This window comes from Cariama cristata, unplaced genomic scaffold (genome assembly GCF_000690535.1).
Source record: "Cariama cristata isolate BGI_N322 unplaced genomic scaffold, ASM69053v1 scaffold32438, whole genome shotgun sequence".
Lineage (NCBI taxonomy): Eukaryota > Metazoa > Chordata > Aves > Cariamiformes > Cariamidae > Cariama > Cariama cristata.
The window spans coordinates 1-22,284 of NW_009631143.1; the positions used below are offsets into that span (position 1 = coordinate 1).

General features: G+C 40.7%; 2 protein-coding genes across 2 annotated transcripts in view; one reads left to right on the forward strand and one right to left on the reverse strand.

Moving 5' to 3' along the window:
* Positions 1 to 1,098: 1,098 nt before the first annotated feature.
* LOC104166047 (dolichyl pyrophosphate Man9GlcNAc2 alpha-1,3-glucosyltransferase-like) lies at positions 1,099 to 4,758 on the forward strand (the record flags this gene model as incomplete). Its single annotated transcript, XM_009705851.1, has 6 exons — positions 1,099 to 1,184; positions 1,762 to 1,846; positions 2,973 to 3,043; positions 3,872 to 3,940; positions 4,090 to 4,288; positions 4,561 to 4,758. Coding segments are annotated over 6 exons (708 nt in total), but the record flags the coding sequence as incomplete, so codon positions are not given.
* A 5,063-nt stretch (positions 4,759 to 9,821) lies between these two features.
* The window catches only part of ITGB3BP (integrin beta 3 binding protein (beta3-endonexin)), a 30,043-nt gene continuing 17,580 nt past the window's right edge, over positions 9,822 to 22,284 (reverse strand). The window contains 4 exon segments of the mRNA XM_009705852.1: positions 9,822 to 9,922; positions 17,079 to 17,138; positions 19,105 to 19,198; positions 20,326 to 20,404. Coding sequence (XP_009704154.1) covers positions 9,822 to 9,922; positions 17,079 to 17,138; positions 19,105 to 19,198; positions 20,326 to 20,404 — 334 coding nt within the window.

Genomic DNA, 22,284 nt, shown 5'->3' on the forward strand with positions numbered 1-22,284 from the left:
AATGGCCCTATTTCTTGGGAGTTCACTGGAATTTATAAATAAATAGTTTTTGTCTCCACACTTTTTAGTCAGTACTAAGTTTAAAAATAAAATTTGTAAATGACAATTAGCAACGAGTCTGAAAGAGCTTAAGGATTTTAGTCTAATATTAGCCCAAATATTTTCTGAGTTGATCAGGGGAGTGACTTGCTGGATGCTAATCTAGATAAAATGAGAAATTGTCCACGTAAGCAATGCGCAGTAAATTTATACTGGGGTGCGTGTAACAGGTTCTTTGAATTGGTTCCCAGTTACAGCAGCAGTAACAAATGCTGATGGTTGTAAAATCGTATTGGCTATTAAGTAGGCGTCCTGTGTGTTCACTGGTGCTGCCAAACCCTCTGTTCACTTGTAATCCTCAGCAGATTTGAAGCGCATATTCTGTATTGCTAGGGAGCATATGAGGAAGATGGCTCAGTTGTTGGTGCTGGTAGCTTTCTTGCTGTTATGTCTACACAGCTGTGATTCAAGCAGCTGTTTAGGGATGAGTTTCATGAGCATGATAGCTGTAGTTACAAATTTAATTTTGAAAGCGATCCTAGCACAACTGCTAATGTCTTTAGACTTCTTGATTTATTAGAGGTTAACTCTGTCATTGCTAGCAAGCAGTAAGCACAGCTAAATACATTCAGGTATGTAATGCAATGTGACAGCATGCAGAATGTCTTCACGTTTGAAAAAAAGATTCATATATACCAACGTTTAGTCAGGGACAGATAGTTTCAGAGCCTTGTTTTCACAAAATGTGTGACTTCATGAGTTAAGAAGCAGTCTCTTGTGCTGAAAGAGCTATTTCTCAGTGATTTTAGAACATGTTTTAGTTGAGTCTCTTGAAACTTTCAATTTTTGAAGATCAGAATAATTTAAAGTACACCTAGGAACGTGATGTATATCTGCAAGTGTCTTTTGGCAGCAAGTGCCTGTTTGCAGTATTATAGTAAAAACTCCCAAATGCCCCACCTCCCAAGCCCCATTGTTGTCACAAACCGGTTTAAATGAATGAAATTATCACTAATTACGTGTTTGTGTGTTGTTCTTTTTTTTTTTTTTCCCTTCCAGGATAAAGTAGCCAATATTTGGTGCAGTCTAAGTGTCCTCATAAAGATAAAGAATATAGTATCACCTCAAACTCAACTAAAACTCAGGTAAGACATAACTGAAGTGCTTTAGGTAGGTTTTTTTTATCTGCATTATTTTTTGCAGAATGAGTAATTTTTGCCAAAGCATTAGAAGTGGTGTTTAAAATCTGGAAAAAATGTTTTCTTTCCTGTGCTGTACTTTTCTGCCAAGTGAGAAGGGTTTCCCCAAGTACCGTCAGGAATATTTATAGCTGAAAAATGTCCTGCTTGTTTATGTAGTGATTTAACCTACTTAATCAAAAACCAGAAGGGTGAGCTCTGACTCCTACGAGCGCTAAGAGGCAATTCTTTGAAGAGGAAAGCATGCAAATTTTAACTCTGTTTTAACTAAGTGAAGAATTCAAGTCTAGGTCTACAGAGTCTGAAATATCAATGGAAATGCTTTATTCCTTTTTTCAAAAGCAGTTATGTCAGTGAGGACCATTCAGTGCTCTTCACTTGTGATTGAGTCTCCTTGAGTGATTTTGTACTTCTGAAAATTACAACTGAGTTCCTAACTGGCATAGTTTTCAAAAGTAATTATATGATATCAGAGATGTAGTTACTCATGTATTAAAACTGTTTTTCTTATAAACTTCTTTAGTTTTGCTGTAACATTCCTGAGCTTGCTTCCTACCTGTATAAAACTAACTGTCCAGCCTTCTCTCCGAGGATTTAAATTTGCTTTGGTAAGTGTATGTTTTTAGTTGCTCCTTGTTTTGTGTCCACCACTGCGCACTGGTGTGCGACCAACAGTTCTACTTACAGTTGCTGCAATGCGCAGAAGTGCGTGTGTACCATTCAGTGCTGTTCTGTTTCCGCTGAAGAGACTGGTTAAAAAGTGTTTTGCTATCACGTATCCGGGGGGGGTCTGACCTGTCTTTTAAATCCAGGCTTTTTTCCTTAGCCTCAGTTTCCTTTCTTTAATGCTGTATTTTTATTCTTTTCCTTTGAAAAGTCTTTAGAAGATTCTGTCCACGTTAAAGCCTCAAATAGAGTTGGAATTTCTCTTTTTGTTTAGCTTCCAAAGTGCTAGTTTTTCTTACTGTGTTGGCTGCAAAATTCAATAAAGTCAGTCCCACGGTGGACACTGTAAGCTCATTAGCGGTTTGAAAAGAGAATATTATTTTCCCAAGTGTTTGCCTTTTCTTCGTCATATCATTGAATTTAAGCACATGAACATGACTTACATGCAAAAATCAGTTTTCCTTGAAGTCAAGATTATATAGAGCTGGTCCTAACGTTTCAAGAGTTACAAGGTAACTTCTATTTTTAATTTATGTGAGTAATGTTTGAGAGTTTATCGCAACATTGCCTAAAACTAACATTTATCCTTTCTAAGAATTGGTTTATGTTTTATACTGTGTTTTTTATTTGGTGGGGAAAAAAAAAGACAGTTTATTTACTTTGGTGTATTGGCTGTTGGTGATGATGAGCAAAATTTTACATCAAAAAAGTGGGTAGTTCTCACCATGACTGCACTTTGCCAGCGCTTACGTATGTGAATATTGTGTTTACTTGGTGAGGATACTCTTGTCGGTAAAGCTAAGCAAGAGTGAGGGCTCTTTACATGAAGCGCTTTCTGAATAATTCTGGGTAGACTTTCAAACGATGGATTTTTTTGGTAGGTATAGGTGGTTACAGGAGCAGCTCTGTGTACTTGTAAATTGCACTGGAGTAAATGTAGCAGTTAATTAGAAAAATCAGATCACTTAGCTCATAGGTTTGTGTAAAGTCTAAGCCAGCAGAGAAACTGAAACAGTGCTTTGCATTGCAGTCACATATACTAATATATCTCCGATTTCCTCTTCTAAGGTTAGTTGTGCGTTGTCATTTTTCCTGTTCTCCTTTCAAGTACATGAAAAATCTATTCTTCTAGTGTCAGTGTAAGTAAATTATTTTTCTGTGGATATATTCTGATCTTCTTTTCCCCATCTTGTTATTGCATGCTGCTTTCACACTTACAGCTATAGCTGATTTAAAAAACTCTGCGCATTTGCTTTTCTGAATAACTTGTAAATGAAAGCATACAAATCCCGCCATGCTGGTCTCTCCTGCTTCACTCCTGTCTCCGGGCCAGCGTTTCGACCGCGTTTCCCGGAGTCCGCTGTGGCTCAGAACATAGCTGTTTGCCCAGGGACGGACTGGCGGTGGGGTTGGTTAAGGCGATGCTGCCAGAGACGTGTACTTACCTGCCCAGCGAGGCTGGAGCACGGTGGCAGGTTGAACCAGGCGATTGATACCTCGCTAACAGCGATGGTGAAGGGGCCCTCTCTCTCCCTTTAGCCCCTGAGGTGTGTTATTCCCATCCCCTGCCCCAAAGAACTCCGTTATCTCTATAGGCACCTGCCTAGAAGTCGCAGTAGAGGTGCTCCTCAAAGCCAACAAGAAGCCTGGCAGAGAGCGGGCGCTGAACTGGCTGGCTGTGCGTGCCAGTGGTACGCACGGAGTGACTCCCCAGCTGCAGACCCCCACGTGGGGCAGAGTATTTGGACACCAGGGTCCAGGGGCGTGCAGGGGATCCTCATCCCCTGGCAGAGGATGCAGTGTTTTGGGCACTGCCTGTTTCTGGATTTCCTGAGCCTGTGCCGGTGCAGAGTCGAGCTGTGCCCTGCCTCCCAGAGGAGTGGGAGCGCAGCACCCCTGTGCAGGGTTGAGGTTGCAGTGCTGTCACTCCAGTGTCTGCATGGCTGTTTTTCCTCTTTTTGTTCTAGACCAGTCTGCTTAATCATCAACGAAATCCCTTTTATGGCTACGTGGTTTTTACTTGTATCAACTTTCAGGTGAGTTGGACATTATTGACATTATTTTGAAACGGTGTTCTTCCCCAGTTCTAGTAAGGGTAAATGTGTTCTTTTTTCCTCTTTTTTGCATTCTTTGAAATATAACTGGGAATACGCACTCACTTCTGTAGGTAATTCTGTTTTAACAGCATGTTGCCTCTTCTCCTGAAAGATGGCCTGCTGCTGGCCTACGCTGCGACAACGCTGTCATTCCTGTCAGTCTGCACGGCTTCCTTTTCCATATTTGAGAAGACTTCGGCAGAGGACCTGCAGCTGAAACCATTCTCCCTTTCCCTGAAGGGTTACGTTTCTTGGTTTAAGTCATTTCCCAAGATTGTCAGGAGCCTGGTAAGCAGTTTTACTTCCTGTAGCTCTTACTTGCAGCTCCTCACGATAACTAAAGTACTTGCATAAACCAGTTTTATGTCCGTAACTGTGCGTAGAGCCCCAAACAGGGAAAGCCACGCCATGACAGTGTGGAAGTGTGCTGTAATTTTTTTTCTGCAGTGTCATCTCTGTATAGACCAAAGAATACAGAGCACGCAAGTAATGAAAGTAACAGCTTACTCGTTTGAGGTGTTACATCACCGTTAGCTAATACATCGTTCCTTATCTTACAGTTTCTTCTTTCCGTAACCCTGATGGGCGTCCTGTCTCTAATGAGTGCTGCAGTGCCTCCTCCACAGAGGTTACCGGATTTATTCCCTGTATCTGTGTCCGTTATTTCTTGCTTACACTTTTTATTATTTTGGGTGTATTTTAATGTTGTTGTACTCTGGGACTCAAAGAATAGTAGAAGTCAGAAGAAAATCAGTTAATCGACCCGTGAAGATCAAGGACTAAACTGTGAAAGGACAGAGTATTGTCAGTGAACGGTGTCTGGCATTGCAGGTGAACCTGCTTGAGATGTAATACAATTCCTGTAACCTAGTGAAAATGAGGAAACTCGTGCATATTTAAACATAGAGTCATCAAGGACTGTTTTCAAGAAGTGTTTTGAAGAGCACTTGGAAATGTGATTTGGTGTGTTTTCTTCAGAAGTGTAATACTTTTGTTACCATTTGTAATCTTAAAATACCTAATAAAGGACCAAATTTTGAATTAATGCTGAAATACCCCGGCTGCACTAGCAAAACAGCAAACCGTTTTGTTAGTGTTACATTTCCACCTTTCCCAGCACGAAAACCATGAGCAAGTGGAGCAGTGCAGGTGAAGTAAACTCTTGACTGGTAGCTCTTCAGTTGTCTTGCTGAATTGTTTTATGACATAAACTGACCAGGCAAGACTCTCTCTGTCCTCCATCGTTGTTTGGTACGACACACTGCGGTTGATCCAGGCTGTATCGCGTCGCTGTGAGGCACTCTCCGCCTGCTGTGATCGAAGCAGAGCACTTCGTTCTTCAGCTGCTACCTTTGGGAACGCTGGAGAATAGCGCAAGCCAGGGAGACGCGCCAAAGGTAGCGCCTGTGACGTTTGGAAAGGGGAAGGTTCTTGTATTTGCGGCGGGCTGGAATACCTTTCCTCCTTCGCTGTGGGTCAGCAGCTATGGCTTGGGTTTAATGCTGTTGTAGTCTTACGACTCAACAATTGTTTCTAACGGGACTGAAAAGCACAAGATCTTGGTTCCGTTGAATTAAAAGGTGCGGTTTGAAAGCAGGTACTTGGCTCTTCAGGGAAAAAAACCACCAAACCCCAAACTAAACCCTGCCCCAATGGAAGCCACCCCGTACTGCGCAGTAATTTGCAGCTGTAAACTGAAGGAATCTCTGCAGTTTCTCCCTCTGCACAGGACAGCCTCCAGTGCCAAGGGTTCAGAGCATACAAACTGACTGAATAATTATATACGTAACGAAGCAAGTAGTAAGAAAACAAATCATAAAGCAATTCATGGTTGTATAGTTTAATTAGGAGTCAGTCTATCCTTTTTCTTATATGTGTATAAAAAGATAGAAGAAATATTATATATAATAAGAAAAAAAAAAAGCCAGCCCCTCCTGGTTTAAAGGCTTCTCCGCTGCCCTGGCCGCGCTGTCACATACTGAACTGTCATTGACAGGAGCACGTTCTGGGGCTGTCTCTGCAGCATCGGGTGTGAGTGTGTGAATCAGCTGTTCTGGGAACTTCCACCTGTGTCGGTTAGGAATACTGTAAATGAAGTGTCTACAACCGGAGTGTATTTATTCTTTTTTTCCAGCTTTATTTGTTGTGGAAAAAGTAACTGTGGCCAACGTTATACCCACAGCAGCTAAGACAAAATAAAAAAGGTGCTCTTGAGTAGTAACTGTAACGTTATTGGGGGTGAGTACAGTTTAGCAATTTAGCAGTTCAATATAAAGCAACAAAATTTAAACATTTTCACAAGTATTTAGAATTTCTCGGAGGGTGTGACACTAATCATGGCATGCAAGAGCTCTGCCCACAGCGTGGCCTTTCTTTTCAGAAGCGTAGGCCGAGTGGCATTGGTTTGTATCGAGACACATAAATAGGAATCTTTGTCTCCAGCGGCTGCGAAAGCTGAAAACCCCCGTGTTCCCTGCAAGCAGGGCTGGGTGAAAGGCTTCAATGAAATTGAAGAACATCAATTTGAAATGGCAAATTAAGATGGAAGGAAGCAGAACGATTTCAGGTTCTAATTGGCCTGCTCTCTTGTGTTCCTCATGGGATGGTGGCGCAATCCTTCCCCCCCGTATAAAAACATTAGTTTTGGGTGTATCTCTTTTCTTTGTCCTTGAGATGGCCTCCAGGGGTGATAAAGTGAGAGTCATACGATCCACCTTGTGGGGAACTGGAAATGGTTCTTAGCAGACCCAGCTGTTTCGGAAAGGCAAAAGCCTAGTACAGCCCTAGAGAGGGCAAAGCAACAGTAACTGCTTAAACAGCTAAGGCATGTGTGAGGAGTATCTGCAGCAGAATCTTTGTATTTCCCTAAAAAATGATTAAATACCAAATGTCACGATATTTAATACTTGCTGTGGTGTAAGTTACTGCTGTAACTTGTTGCCCATCATCACCTTTTCTTTCTGTAAGAGTTTTAGTTTGTTCTAAGACTACGGAGAACACCTTGATTCAGACTGGCATACAGGTCATTTACAGACTCTTCTCGGATCAATAATTATTTTAATTTCCAGTTACAGAGGTTACAGTCGGGTGTTATAACCTGTTGCTGGTTCAGGCATTATGTACAAAGCAGTCAGCTGGTGAATCTTGTACCTACAACACGAACCACCAGCACAGAAAGCATAAATGAGAACGGTGTAGAAGGTAAAGAGGGTAACTGACACCATTACTAATGGTTTTTTCCCAGGCAGACTGCACAGTGCAAAAACATTTTTATTAATTAAAAACGCCCAAAGCTTATGTGCATATGTGTTTAACCACACACTGGAATGCATTTATCATTTTGGTTTTTAGAATTTTAGTTGTAAGAAAAGCCGTTTATCTGTTTGAGTAACAGTACGTTGCAGTGGTAGAAAGGACGTTCACTTGTGCGCATTTATGTTGAACTTTCTGAAAGAAACATATAAATCATTCTACTGCACTCTTTCAGAAGGAGCGAGGCTGCACCTAACTCGATGATTTGAGACGCAGGGTGTTCACTAGGATGGAGAGGTGGCTTGGAGGCTAATGAAAAAGAGAAGAAACTGTTTTATCATTAAATACCAAAACTTAAACTAAAACGTTGACCTAAAAAGCAAATGTTTGCGGAGCCACGTGTTTTAACACTGGGGGCTTGAAGCCGATACCTTGATAGCGTGGGCCTTGGGTGGACTTCAGCAGAAATGTCGTCGCAGATGACAAATCCGTCCCTAACTGTGGCAGGCCCGGACGGGGCAAGTGGTGTTTGTAAACAGCTTGAACACCTTCAGCACTCAGAATAATTCCTTGCACAATAGAGCTTCCTCTCTTTTGAGCCCAATCGTTAGAAAAAAGTCATAAATTTTTAGGCAGGCTGTTGCAAAGCTAGATCCATTAATTTACATTGGGTTTTGTTAGCTTTTGGGGGATGAGGAACGGATTAAAGCAGCGTGTGCATGCACACACCCGCCCACCCCACCCCAGCAGGAAGGAACCATTTCCCACTGGAAGCCTGGGACCCAAAGTTCATCTTTTAACATGGCTTCTCCTCACCCCGTTCTTGGAGGGGAAAAAACCAAAACCCCAAGGCAGCACAATTATCTATTTGCAGTAAGAACATACAGAAAATACAGTTTATTTTCCATGCAGCAGCAAACCTACATCAGCATTTTGTACACAGGCTTGCATAAACCGACCCTGCTGTATTATTTACATTGAGATCATCTGGTTGTGCACATTGTTAAGTTTAAATAGATGCCAGAAATTTTATCTAGATGTGCACCTGCCTAGCGCAATGAGCAATCCCGAACTGGTATTTGCTGGGGGGATAGGTTTACAGTCATTTCTTCTCTCCTTTTAAGTACAGTCAAGCAGATGTAGAACTTTGGGTTGATGCGGAATGCATTTCTCACATAATGCCTGTGCGGAGATAAGGAACGACTAAAATAAATGGCAATTAGGCAACTGCATCATCATTCGTGTGATCCGTTCAGAATTACAGGTCTGTCCCATGTCCAGAACTTGCCTCACTGCGTAAAAAATCCAGAGGGACACACATACATCCTAAGGCAACGCAGAGCAACAGACGGTCTCCCTTGAACTGCAGGAACGTTTTAAGATGTTTTAAGGAAATGCTGTAGTTTTTAATCTAAAAGTTAACCTTCATTGAGATGCAAAATGCCTGCGTGCGTGAGCTCACCGCTGCACTAACTCAGGCACCTTGTAAAACCTACAGATCTACTTTTCCATATTCCTCAATTACATGAATTAGAATACTTTAACTTTCCCAAGGAGAGATGTTCTCACACTATGCGGGGAATTGACGTCATCTGCAGCTATTGTCATCTTTAGAGACGCCTTGGTCTCACAAGACTTCTTTATGAAACCTAGAAGCAACGAGTTTTCTCATGCACAGGTAATACCCGATGCTAGACAAGGTCAGTCGCTAACTGGGCTTTTCCTTACAACACGGGGACAAAGATGAGTAGCCAAAAGAGGAAGAATGTGAAAAGAAAAAAAAAAACCAACTCTCGAGGGGTCTGTCGGTGTATTGTTTTATGCTTTCTGCTCTGGGAGTGCTAAGAGAGTTGACGCAGTGGTTTGATGGGCAGCAAGCCCAGCCTGTCTGAGGGGCACGCGCAGCGAGGAACCAGGGGTGCGAGATGATGCTCCTGGGGAAGCCGAGGGGTTGGAAGTGGGCGGCTGCTGGTGCTGCTGCTATTTCAACCAGCCCATCTGCCCTGCGGCCTGCTGTCCTCGCTGGGAAAAGAGCTCTGCTTGGAGGCCTTGGCTGGCCGAGTTGTTCTGGCTGCCAGGAGGGAGCGGAGGAGTCTGCCTCTGCATTAGTAGTACGGTGGAGAAGGGGGCAGACAGCGGCTTCGCGGGAAAGCAAAGCCCGAGCGCGGGCGGTGAAGCAGTGCTGGCATCGATAGCAGAGCAGGGCTGCGGGAGGCAGCTCCTCGGTGAACTCCAGGGCATCAGTCGCGGCAGTTGAGAAGGTATAAGCTGAACTACACAAATTTTCTTTTTTGTTACGTGTGTAACAGCTGAATTGCCATTCCTGAAAAGAACAGCCAGTTAGAAACAGACAGTGTGCCGAGGAAAAACGCTATCGGATGTTTCAGAGCGGGACAGAGTTTCTACAGATTCAGTTTGTCACTTTGCTTAACAACCCCCTAACAAGAAATACCACGTGCAGAGTAACAACTGGGTTCCCATCAAGCCGTTAGTGCCTTGTCTGCAGGCCTACACACGAGATCGCTCTGCAAACGTTCTAAAATTAAGTGCCTCAGTCCTTCTGATTGTACTACCTGTACGTGGGGCAGTCACAGAGCAGACGGAGGGGCTCCTGACCTCAGTCGAGGAGGGACTGCAGGAACGCGGAGCTGCTGGCAGTCTGAACGTACTCTGTGGAGGAGAAAAATCGGTTTCCATAAACAGAACAGTGGTGTTATTACAGAAGTTGTGAAAATCCGCCCCCCCAAAACGAGCTGAATAAGTTACTGCCATGGTTAACAGAACCCCTTTCACTTCATACAGCTACTGTGTCTCAACAGTAATTTAGGAGGTTGTCTTAATTACTTGTGAGTGTATGCACATATGCTACATCATTACCAATGACGACAAAGCAGAACAGAATGTGTTACGAGTATTAGAGGCTGGGCCTTCTTTTTTTTGCTATTAATAACAAAAGAATAAATAAAAATCCACGAGGACCGTACCAGCAGAATCCAGTCAAGGATCGCATGAGAGGAACAGCCATCCCCCCGAGTCCTCTGAGGGGGTGGCAAAAAGAGAGGGAACCGCACCTGAGCCCGGCGCTGAGGGAGGGCAGGGCCAGGGCGAAGGGCTGAGCAGGTGGCTGGAAGAAGTCGAGGAAAAGTGTGCAAGGGTAGAAAGGAATTCGGGGAATGAGGGCACAAGGGGAAAGGGTCTGGAAGCAGGTGCAGCCGAGTGCCAAGATTGCCAAATGGCTTTCTGCAGCAGACGCTCAGCTCTGCTCCCAGTACCCTGAGGGCCTGCTGATGGTTCATACTGCATTTTGATTCTGCCACCACAAAAGGGTGAAGAGAAATGCAGAATGAGTCGCTTTATAAAACGTCCTGAGAACAACAAACAGGTATTTACAGCGGCTTATAGCTAAAAAGGCTCCTCCTCTGAGGAAAGGGGCTGCGTATAAAGTTAGACGGCGGAGAGAGGCATCAAAGCCACCAAAGGCAGGGGTGGTGGTGGGGAAACTTCTCCTCAGTTCTCCTCAGCTGGCACGCTGTGATTCCGTAGGTGTCACACGCGTCCCGGATGGGATGTAACGCCGAAGACGGGCCCGTGGATCTGACGTCAGGTGCCAGTGACAGTACCTGGAGCTGAGCCAGACCAAGCCAGAAATTCTGTCCTAAGCTAAGTCTTAGAAGTTCTGTTACCCCACAAAAAAGGCATCCCATTCAACTTTGCCTCAGGTACAACTTTTCAGCATTATACCTAATAAACACCCATTTGTTTACGCAAATTATCATCAAATAAATACCACTAACTATTGCTTAAAATAGCAAACTGTTCAGTCTTGTAGGACAAGTAACAGGAACAGACAGATGTAATTACAAGTTGGTTTATTTGTACTAAATGCAACTTCCTAATCCAGTCTTTGTGAACCCTTTAATCACCGATTGCGGCATTCTGACTACGCAGTACTTAAAGAACCTATACGTGCCACAACAACCGTGCCAAGATCTGCATTTCACTCTGAGAAGCTGCCTGAAAAAATGCCAGCTGCCCAGATTCATATAAAACATCATCAACTCAGCTTTCTTTCCAAACACATACCATGATGGCACCTTTTGACAGAACCCTTATTTGTAGTAATATTTACACAGATGGCATTACGAGTTAGATATTCAAGTAATCAAATAATACAATTTACTACTCACGTGCTCCAAAAACTTAACAATGCTTGTTGTAGCAGTTTACACTTTTTGGGGTGGGGGGGGTATGTGTTTGAGCTGATGAAGATAACAACTTGTTCTTAAAGAACTCCTAAGTAAGTTGACCTACATAAAAGCAAAGAGAACAAACACGAGCAAAATTTCTGGATGAAAACCCATTGTGACCAGAGCAGCCAGGAAAGGAAGGGATCTGTGGAGGTGACCAGAAAGACGTCTGGGCTGCCGCCGACTGCAGCACAAGGCCTGGCTGGGTGCAGGGCCAGGCTGCCCTTGCTCTCTTCTCATCACCTCAATGTTTTGGGGTTGCGCAGGGTAAGGCAGCAGCTGGAGAAGTCACCAGAAACCTCACCCCACGCGGGTGGGTTGGTAGGAGCCCGGCTGCCCTTTGCTGTGGCATCTCCTGTCCCCAGCCCGCAAAAGCATTAAAAGGGCAGAATCTTCCCAAGTTTCTGTTCCCCTTCTACTTCCACTGCCATTCCTTCCCAAGTTTGACTGCTCTAAAACATTTACAGATCTAAAAAGCAGAGAAAAAAAAAATGTTCACCTGTCAGGTGATATAAAACCAATCTTGTACTAAATGTGCCAGAATAATTTTTCTCCACCTCAACCACAGTTAAAACCTTCAGTCTATTCATTACTGTCTTTTTATAGTATTTTTATTTAATAAAACCTATTAAGACTACCATACAAATCTCTTTACTTATGCTTTTATCTTTTAACTGATCAATTTTTATATTGCTGACATCCCTTCTTCACCATTTGCTCATTTAAAAATTCATAGTATATGAGCTATGTCTCTGGAGAAAACGTCTATAAAATTTGTTACAGCTGGCAAATGTGTATGAGTCAGTGATAGCACATGACTAAATGCTTCACAGAAAATAAAATTTGTTTCTGTAGTAAGCAGAACTGTTTAAATGTTATTTATTTTTATGTTTCAAAGAAAATATATTGTGAAGTGCTGCATTGATTTAATACGCAACAATGTCTGTGTACACGCTGTACAGGGAAAATTTATGAAACCTTTGCACAACTCCTTTAATTGAATTTTCCAAATCTCTCACCACACACAAATAATCAATATCTTCTGCAGAGAAAACCAGTCAGAATTATTACAGTCTTTCTTTTCAATTTTGTTGTCATCAGCACATACAGAGCACCTGGATATTTGTAATGTCTAGATAGCAAGTTATTTACACCTCTTAAACATATAATTGCTACTAAGTGAGTCCAAACTAATGTTTCTTTTCTTTTTTATTTAAAATAATTATATTCATGGGAGAAAGCACTATTTATTCTCATGTAGGAGTTGCTACATGTAGCTGTTGAAAGGACTACAATTCTTTTTAATTTTTCATTAAGCTTAATACTCTAAAGTCTAGATCCGCTCGAATTAAAAATTAATAGCTATTGCATCTGTAAAAAGGTACACAGGAAAATAGAGTATAAACACAAGTGCGAAATTCATGAATAAATGTGGCTGACACCCAAATATAAAATGCAGGTTGACAGTTCTATATGTATATACATCTGAGGCCTACAGTCATATGTCTCATGTGCATTTCTGTATCTGCCACAAAAGTTAATAGCTTAATATTTCATCTACATAGCAGAGGATGTTAAATCATTGGAGAGGTTTGTAATTTGCCCCCTTCCTTCCATCCAAAAAGCTTATTGTGCCGGTGATCTCGGCCCCAGATGCTTCGCAAACCTCAGGTTGTCTTTGAAAATACGCACTCTGAAGGTGGAGGTACAACCCAACCGACCCATAACCGGCCAGGACAGAGCGCAGCCTTTGGGGCTCAAACAGAAACCTGTCTGCGAGCTCCTTTACCTTTCAGCAGACAAGATTACTCACTTGTCCTAGGAAAACCACTAGCATTGCAGATTTGGGGTACCAGGCTAAGTGGTTTTGGTTACCTCTTCTAGACCGTAAAGGACTTCGCATGGTGACAAACTAAAAAAAGACCCACTTGCACAGAATGAGAGAAGAGGTACAGTCAAAGCTAGCCTGAGCAACAACAGTTTTTAATCCACACAACACAAATTAGAATACGATGCACTCCTCCTCTAGGTGCGCCTTGGGGCAATCTCACAATTTGTTTTGATTGGAAATGCAGGAGGGCAGAATGGTTTCTCTGGGTCTCTGCATGGGGACACTCAAACTAACTGTGGAGTAAACAAAACAGGTGAGCTCAGTAAGTGTATCATTTGCAAACACAAGCTCTAAATCTCCACCTAGTAACGATCTATTAGAAAAAAGTCCTTCGGCATCATCTTTGTTGCTTTTAGAGATGATGCACACCACAAAAAGGCTGCTGGAGGGATCTTGTCGAACTTTTGCTGGAAAGAAGCCTAGGATTTAACTGAAAGGACCTTGGTAGAACTAAGGAACTGTTGTTAGTGTCCACATTAGCAGCTTTTTCTAAATGGTTAAAAACATGGAAGAACTGAACCTCAGAAAAGCTTCTATCACAAATGCCTGGAAGTCAGGCTTGCACAAACAAGAGCATATGGCTCACCCTTCTAGTCAGCTCATGTGCTGGTTCTTACCGAAGAGGCCTACAGCTTTGTTTGTTAGATAAAAAACCGTTCCTGATACCTAGGTCCAACCCCTGCATCCATCTCATCACTTCCCTGAAAAGTGAGTATTTGCTGTAAGCAAAGACAATCATGGTATTTGTTCCATTTGCTCTCAAGGAATGGAAACTCTGGAAAGAAACTCAGTTTCTGAATAAATTTACTTGTGAATTCATTCAGTTCATTTAATGAATTTCTGCTTAGCCAGTTCACGAGACTTACTCTCCCCAGAAAAGGTATAATTTCTTCCCTGTAAATGAATACAAAGTTGGGCTGAGGGGGAAAAAAAAAAAAGTTTTTTAGGTTAGGGGTTTTACTGTCGGAAAAATCCACAGATATGTTCCAGAAAATACACATCTGAAGCCTGATGTATTCCCTGTTTCCGCAGAAGATTCCAAAGGAGGAGGAGGAGAAAGGATAGGTGGGACACAGACACTCAAGTATGTCTGAAAGCCAACAAATTTATTCTGCTTTATTTGAGAACAATGTAGCAATATATTGTAAACTTGATTTACCCTCACTCACAGCAACCCACCAGCAGTCCAGACCCCAGCTATTTAGTTGCTTGCACACAAACACCCAATACAAAGTCCAAACTTAAACTGACATGAACTGGGAGAAACAGTGGAATATTGTATTTTTACCATTTTACCTGTTTTGAGAAGGAACTCTGCTCATTAAGGAGGAGTCTATATTTTGCAGTGTTTCTGAAATGGGATTTTATGTTTTGCCATATATACACAGTCTTCAAAAAACTGGATTGGCGAGTGGGAACTCAGTATTGCTTGGTCCCTAATCTCTCCAGCTTTGCTTTCATTAGTAATTTCAGGTGGTGTTAAATGAAAATCCATCTAGTTAACCCTGATCTAGTCTCTTGGAAAACCACCACTACAGTTGCAAAAAGTGCAAACTTCAGTCACTTACATTAAAAACAATATGAAAATTAGGAAAATTTAGAACTAAGCTTAATAGGAGTGATCATATTTGCCCATGTGCTTAGCAGGACGAACCACAACACAGAAAAGAAGATGCAGTCTGAAAATAGTTGTCCTTAACACTGCAAGTATTTGATCTTCTGTAACACTCTCTTGTTTCTTACTCAGACAGCGGACGGAGTCATGGGCATGATTTATCTCAGTGTTTTTCTTTTTGGGAAGCAAAGTATTAGTAAAATCTGCAAGAATCAGCTTAAGTAGCTTCCCTCTTTAGAATGTTATCTTCACTCCTTGAAACACTGAACCTATTAAATTTTCCTTTAAAATACACGTATCGCAACCTACACATTTATTCTCAATACACATAAAGCATGTTTTGGACTGCAACATACCGACTAGATTTTATCTCTTGGCAGTTGCTTTGCAGTTTGCTTACATTCTATTTAAAAACATTTTGTTTACTGTAAATGCTAGTCATGGACAAACAATGATGCCATTTTTTATGCTAGCCACACAAAGTGATATACCGAGTTCTACATAATGCTGCCCATTGAGCAAGGAATGTTCTGTATTAAGTTGTTTTAAGTAGAGGTTGTTTATGTAAAGTAAATAAATTTCATGCCTCACCATGTGATGATAATGTGACATTCCATCTGTATCAAGCCACAGAACAGTCATAAGTTTTAAGTCTTGAGCATAACTAATTAAAAATAATTATGAAAAACCACATCCAAAACTAAAAGGCAAAGTAAAACATCTCCAAATGCTTTTATCACATACTTCTTTGCCTCTCCTACTACTGTATTTTGAAGACTGCAAAACTGAATTTATTCTTTATTAAAGCAAAATTGACATTGAAACTTCATCAAAATTGGTCAATTTAAACTCATAATTCTGTTTTCCATCCTACTTTCACAAACTATCTCATTTCTCATCTAACAAGACTGGGTATATGTTTAGTGTTAGGGGGTAGTTTCTAGAGCAAAGATGGAACTATAAATGTATATCCTGGTGACCGTTAAAAAGCAGCGCACAAAGGAAGCAATGACTGTTTAAATCTGCAGTGGCCCATGGCATTCGCCATTATCAGCACCAGACAGGGGCTGTGATCATTTGAACAGAAGGACACAGGGAGCTGTAAATCAGAAACAGCAGATTGCACAAATGAGCCAAATTCCTTAAAAAGTGATGTCACTCCTTTTCATTTTGTGGTAATCTGCTGGAGCCGAGGAAACTGAAGTTTGATCATTTTTCTTTCCTTTACGAGAATTCCCCACAGCAGAAAGGATTTAGGCTTGTGGAAGAGCTGATACAACCAAAATCAAAGGGGCTGCTTGTGATAGGAAGCAGTCCTGCTGGTTGCGACAGCTGTCAGGCAGAGCAGTAGAGATGCCATCACCAATTTTGATTCCAGTTTTGCTCTATTTTAAGATAGAACGAGTGAAGATAACAGAAATATCAGAATATCAGTGGTGAATGTTTGTTGATTTTACTGGGTGTGAGAGAAAAAAAATAAATCTTGTGTGTATCCCCCCGCCACCTTCCCAGCTAGACAAGGCACTAAAGCGGCTATGCGGGCCACACTATATTAAATGCCACCAACTTCAAATATTTTCACAGCACTAGTTATGAAGAAACCTAATAGTTAGGATTTCACAGTCCCCTGGAGTGTGCTAAATACCTCACAATACATACAAGGTGAAAAAGGTTTTGCTGCAAAGACTGTGCTGCTTGGCCTGTACATTGAAAATGCAGGGGGAGGGAGGAGAGTGAGGAAGAACAAGGATAACTGGTATAGATTAAAGGTACGTAAAGTCTCTAGGACCTGACTGCATTTATATCTAGATCATGCCTCAAGTGCAAGACCATTAATAATTTCTTCTCCTTGCACAGTTTCATGAAGAAATATGTAATACAATGAAAATAGCAGAAAAGATGAAATTTACATTTGAGTAGTGCAAAAGTTTTCACAAGAAACACATTTGAGTATCATCATTTTCACATACTAAAGGTTACCCAACTTATTTCAGGTGGAAAGAACTAAGAAGGAATCAACTAAAAGGAATCATCAAAACATCTGTTACACAGGTGTCAGAAAAAGTTTCTTACCTCGGCCAGGAACTTTTCCATGGTTTCTTTTCAACAGCTGCAGTTCTTCTGCTTGACTCACTAGTGAAGAAATAAATCTGAAATCAGTAACTGCTGCCCCAGAGATTTAAAAGAAAATAATACCTACGCTGCCTTTTTCACTTTCACAGCATTTAGATTTTTCTTCAAGTGATGACAAACCCCCCCCCACTTACCTATGTAACTGTGCTCCAAAAAAAAAATTAAAAATGAATTTTCAAAATTAACATAACCTTTAGAAGTTAAGCTTACAGCCTCATACCACATTTTGTTCCCATTTTTGTCTTCTAGTGCTGACATAGCGCTCTGTTCCTAATTCAGAGATGGGGGAAAAGATCATTCTTTCCCATTTTGAAAGCAACAAGCAGCTAACAGAAAGAGTGGACATAACAGAAAGTGCCAACAAGCCTGACATCTCATTTGGGCAGTCTTACTGCCCTATCCACAGCGTAGGGTAGTAATGTAAACACAGACTATTTTCAGAAAACTTCATTTTGTGTAAGAAAACATCTGGTTATATGCATTACAGTGGGAATCAGTACAGCGTATACACATGCAAAATGAAAACTGAATGAGCTTTGGAATACAAGTCAGGAAAGAAATGGTAATTTAAACAGCGGTAGCTATTGAAACTGTGTGGTATGTAAATGCCACTGCTGGGGCGCATGCACCTAATGCATTAGAAGAGTCACAGTGCTCCTTGGTAAGAAGAATTCTCTAGTCCTTGCAGCTTTACTGTCCACCCGTTTCCAGCTGCAAAGAAAGCAGCATTCCTGGTTGCCCTAGGTTTTGCTCTCCTATAGCTAGTTCCACTCTGCAGAAAACAGCAACCAGACAGGAGTAATGTATACCAGCAAGCCATCACATTTGCTGCAGGTTAAGAAACTGGTTTATCACCTTTGCATGCTTGTCCAGAGACAAGGGAGTATGTGGATGCATATATTATTCATATTCCCTGGTCAGCTGGAAACTAGATTGTCAGTGGTTGGTATGAAAAGTCTACAAGAACAACGTTATATATGCAAAGCTTTGAGGAGAAGTAGTGGTAGGCAAATGCAGTCTCAGACACACACCTGTACCACAAACATGTCACATGGGTACAGATAAGAAATGTTGCTACTGTGAAAACAAATGAACAAACTGTTCTGAGGCATAAAGATTGGGGCCCTTTGGGTGCCTACATCTATCTTTTACCACTTTTAAAGGAATGACCTGGTATGGGAGATCTTTATTTCTTCTCCCTGAAAGCCAATAACTTTTTTTTCTGCAATTATCCATAACGCAAGTTTTTTGCATTAGAATATTTTCCCATCACCTCCTCCCCTTCTAGTTGCAGAGGCACCCGGGAAGAGAAGTATGAATGCACTTTTCGCTGCTGAGGATTCACATGTCCCAAGAACCTCTGACTCGGAGTAAGGATAAAGAGTTTCCTAAAAATGGACAGATATAAATAAAAATCTTTGGCTTTCTGGGCTCCTTTGGAAAAGTATTACAGATGTGCCATCTGTAAACTGCCCTTATCCCAACACAATAAGCATCTGGTATGTCCATCGTTTAAAGACACATGAATAGCAATTTTTAAAGCCTGGAAACCTATATTCAGCCTAATCCTCCTAACAGGCAAACAAACAAAACAACTTCCTTGCAAAAAGAAAAGAAAGGCAACCCAATCAAAGTGCAAACGTTTAGCCTAATCACTAGCTAACTACCCACTAAGTATTTAACTATTTACATAAGAAAAGGTGTTGCTCTTGCAAGTTTTTCCTCCCCATCTGTGACTGTGAGTTAGAAGAGCGGGCCATTGGGGTTGCCTTTCTTTTATGTCCCTGGCTGGATGCACAAGGACATTTAAGGTGCATTGGCTCTGACCAAAAGAACTCAGATGTCAGAGTGCTGGGGTATAACACTCCATTATAACACAGAGTGGGGTATGACTCTAGGAAACGTTTGGAGTGATCATCGTAAAACTGTTATAAAGGGGATAAATATTATTGAAAATCCTCCTTACTTAGCACTTGGGTTTTCTGCACTTCCGCACTCAAGATGCAAGAGGAGTCCGAGACACCAATAACATTTTCAAGCTCTCGACTGCCCTCTAAAGCCTGGAAGAAACCCACATAATTAAAGACATTGTTAAATCTCATTCCCAAACTATCTACTTACACGTCTACAACTTGTTGGAAACACCTGAAAGAACGAACTTTTGGAAATTATTCACAAGCTACAAACGATTCATAAGACTCGACCTCACAGACAGTCAACGGGAGTAAAAAGTCTAAGGGTGTAAGAACGCATGCTACTTTTGAAAACGGCATTCAGGTGCCTTTTAAAGCGTTACTTAAAAATCTCCTGTTATTTACGCTTCCTTCGTAAGTCTTCAGCTGTTTAAACAGATTAACACTTGATCCCCAGAAAAGCAATCTTGGCACATGTACAAGCTTGCTACAATGTGTCAGTAAAATGCAAATCTACAAGCATTTAAGGTTCTATTGAACAGGCTCCTCAGCATTTCAGGGTAGACCTAAAACCATACACTATCAATCTCAGAAGAAATACAAAGGATTTTTCAATAGGGTCTTCTAAATAAACATTTCAATTAAGATATTTTAAATTAGTATCAGTTCTCTTTGTAAATAAAACATTGTCAGACCACATATGCAAGTAAAAGAAATCAATACAATACTTTGAATACACTGAATTGTTTCTCAGATATTGATATAAGCAACGAACCTTGTGCTAAATTTATTCAGGAAACAAAATGTGAATAAAATAGAAAAGTGATTTGCATTTTAGCATGTATGAAACGGACTATTAAATGATAATACATTAGAGGTAAATTAAATAGTACAATCACTTCAACACAAAGGGATTTTAATCTTCAAGGACATAAAAATCTATGCAGTAATAATTCATACTTCAAGTTATAAATAATAGTTGATAACTACTTCATATGCTTTTATTCGTGTACAAAATGAGGAGTGACACAAATGAAAAATAGTGTATTTGGAAAAGCAACTCCTCTAGTTTAAAAAAAGAATTCTACTAAGTTCTGGGTTTTTTTTTGCATTTTCTGGATTTCCAAGTGAAACTTGCCCCGTTTCAAGTATTTTATTTGCTTCCCTATTCCTTAAAACTTTAATGTTGCATATAAGATTTTCTTCTTTTTTTTTTTTAAATAAAAATCCTACATTAAAAGTAGATTAACAAAATAAATCAGTGTAAACCATACCTGCAGGCTTTTCAGATTTGCTCTTATTTTCAGAATTCTAACCAGTGAACTTTTCACTTTGGACTGCAGTTCCATGAACCTGCATAAAAAGTTAAAATAAAACAATTGCAATTAGCCACATCACCACTTGCTGAAAATCAGTGTTTACAATGTTTCCCAGAGTTTCTTTACATTGTAATCAGGATGGATCTAGATAAGCTGTGAACAGATGGGCTGTGCAACCCGATTGTGTCATATAATACCAAACATAACTTGCCTTTGGTTCAGATTTATACACAAACTGCCAAAAATACATATATCGTAATTTTAAAGACAGGAACTCAGGTTCCGCAATGGTAGAGGATTTTCTTATGATAGTGCTGGAAGACGAGGGTAAAAACAAGAATTTAACTCCCTAAGAACAGGAATTTAATCACGAGGATGAGCTCCCCAAACCTGTGGACTGTTAAGCCCGTATGACACTGCTTGTAGCCATAGGAAACACAAGAAGTTAAAACTGAGCCCAATAGGGACAACATCGCATGAAGTTATTTGTTCAGCTTTGTTGTACTATCTCCCCTCTAAAGCTACAAATGTACTTTACTACCAGTGTAAAGATGGTCAGCTTTCAGAGCTTAACCCGTTTTGCAAAAAAAATTAAAATAATATACAATCAGATTAGATCTAAACGGCAGACTTCAATGCATGATTAAGGATTTGCACTGAATTTCTACTGAAAAAATTCCTGCAATTAATGTTTTGGCTATTTTCTCTTTGGACCATTTAAATATGCAAATCAAACGGAGACAACAGAAAAATAATCTATTTACTGCTTCTTCCCACAGAAGGGAGAATCACCCCTATAAGAAGCCTCAAATTCAGAAACAGAACTACAGTATGAGAAAAACTTATCGCTGTTGTATTTCAACATGGGAACAGAAGGCTATGCAGAAAAGAAAATGCTAATGTCAATGTACGGTACAATATATTTTTCACCTGTAAAAATAATGTGTATGGAAGTTCACATAAATATTACTGTGTAGGTGTTAGTTTATAAACGTGTTTTACTGGCACGTCACTAACTGCACGTCCTCTGCAAATCTTGCAGGTTTTAAAAAACATACTGAATTATTGAATGCAAACATTTACTTGTCAATAAAGACTATGATTACTCAAATTGTTCTGCATTTCAAGGTTACTATCACCAAAACACAAGTCTATGTGTGTTGACTGAGCGATTTATTGAACCACAAAAAACCCCCAATTAATCAGTTTACAGCTTTCCACTGGTACAACCGTAAGATTTTATTTTTTACTATCTAACATGCCACCCAAACAATTCTACTATCTGTCAAACTCCATCGCTTAGAAGATACTTACTGTCCTACAACGAGAAATTTCAAGCTAACGATGGGGGAAAGCATGCATTACAAGAAAAAAACCCCAACAAACACATTGAGACTTCAAGTGCAATAACCAAAAGGAACAGCTACAACTTCAAACATAAGAAACATAATATTTAGTTGAATAAATGTCCCAATATTATTTGTTACTAAAAAAGAAATGCATGCATAAAATATCTAGTCCCAGGGGAATTTTCATCTGGGACACCAGGCACAACTGATACAAATATTCAATACGTACAACAGAATACAAGAGCAGAATAACAGAATCAACATATACGTAAGCATACGATGAAAGAAACCCACTCACGTTCAAAACCCCAACTCTTCAATGTTGATTAACTAGCCTGCGTGAATACTGTACTAGCATGGTGATACTTCTTCCAGTGACCCAAGCTAGAGCACAGCAGCTGCGCTCTGCTGTCAGTATCAACAGGACTTAGACTATGACCTGTTCTCAGAAGCAGGAACACACAGAAAGCACAAAGAAGCCGGCCAAGAAAGGAATGGAGGTTTGCATTACACTGAGAGGTGAGCTCTTAGTGACAAACTGGAGTAATAGGAAATGCGCCTCAGA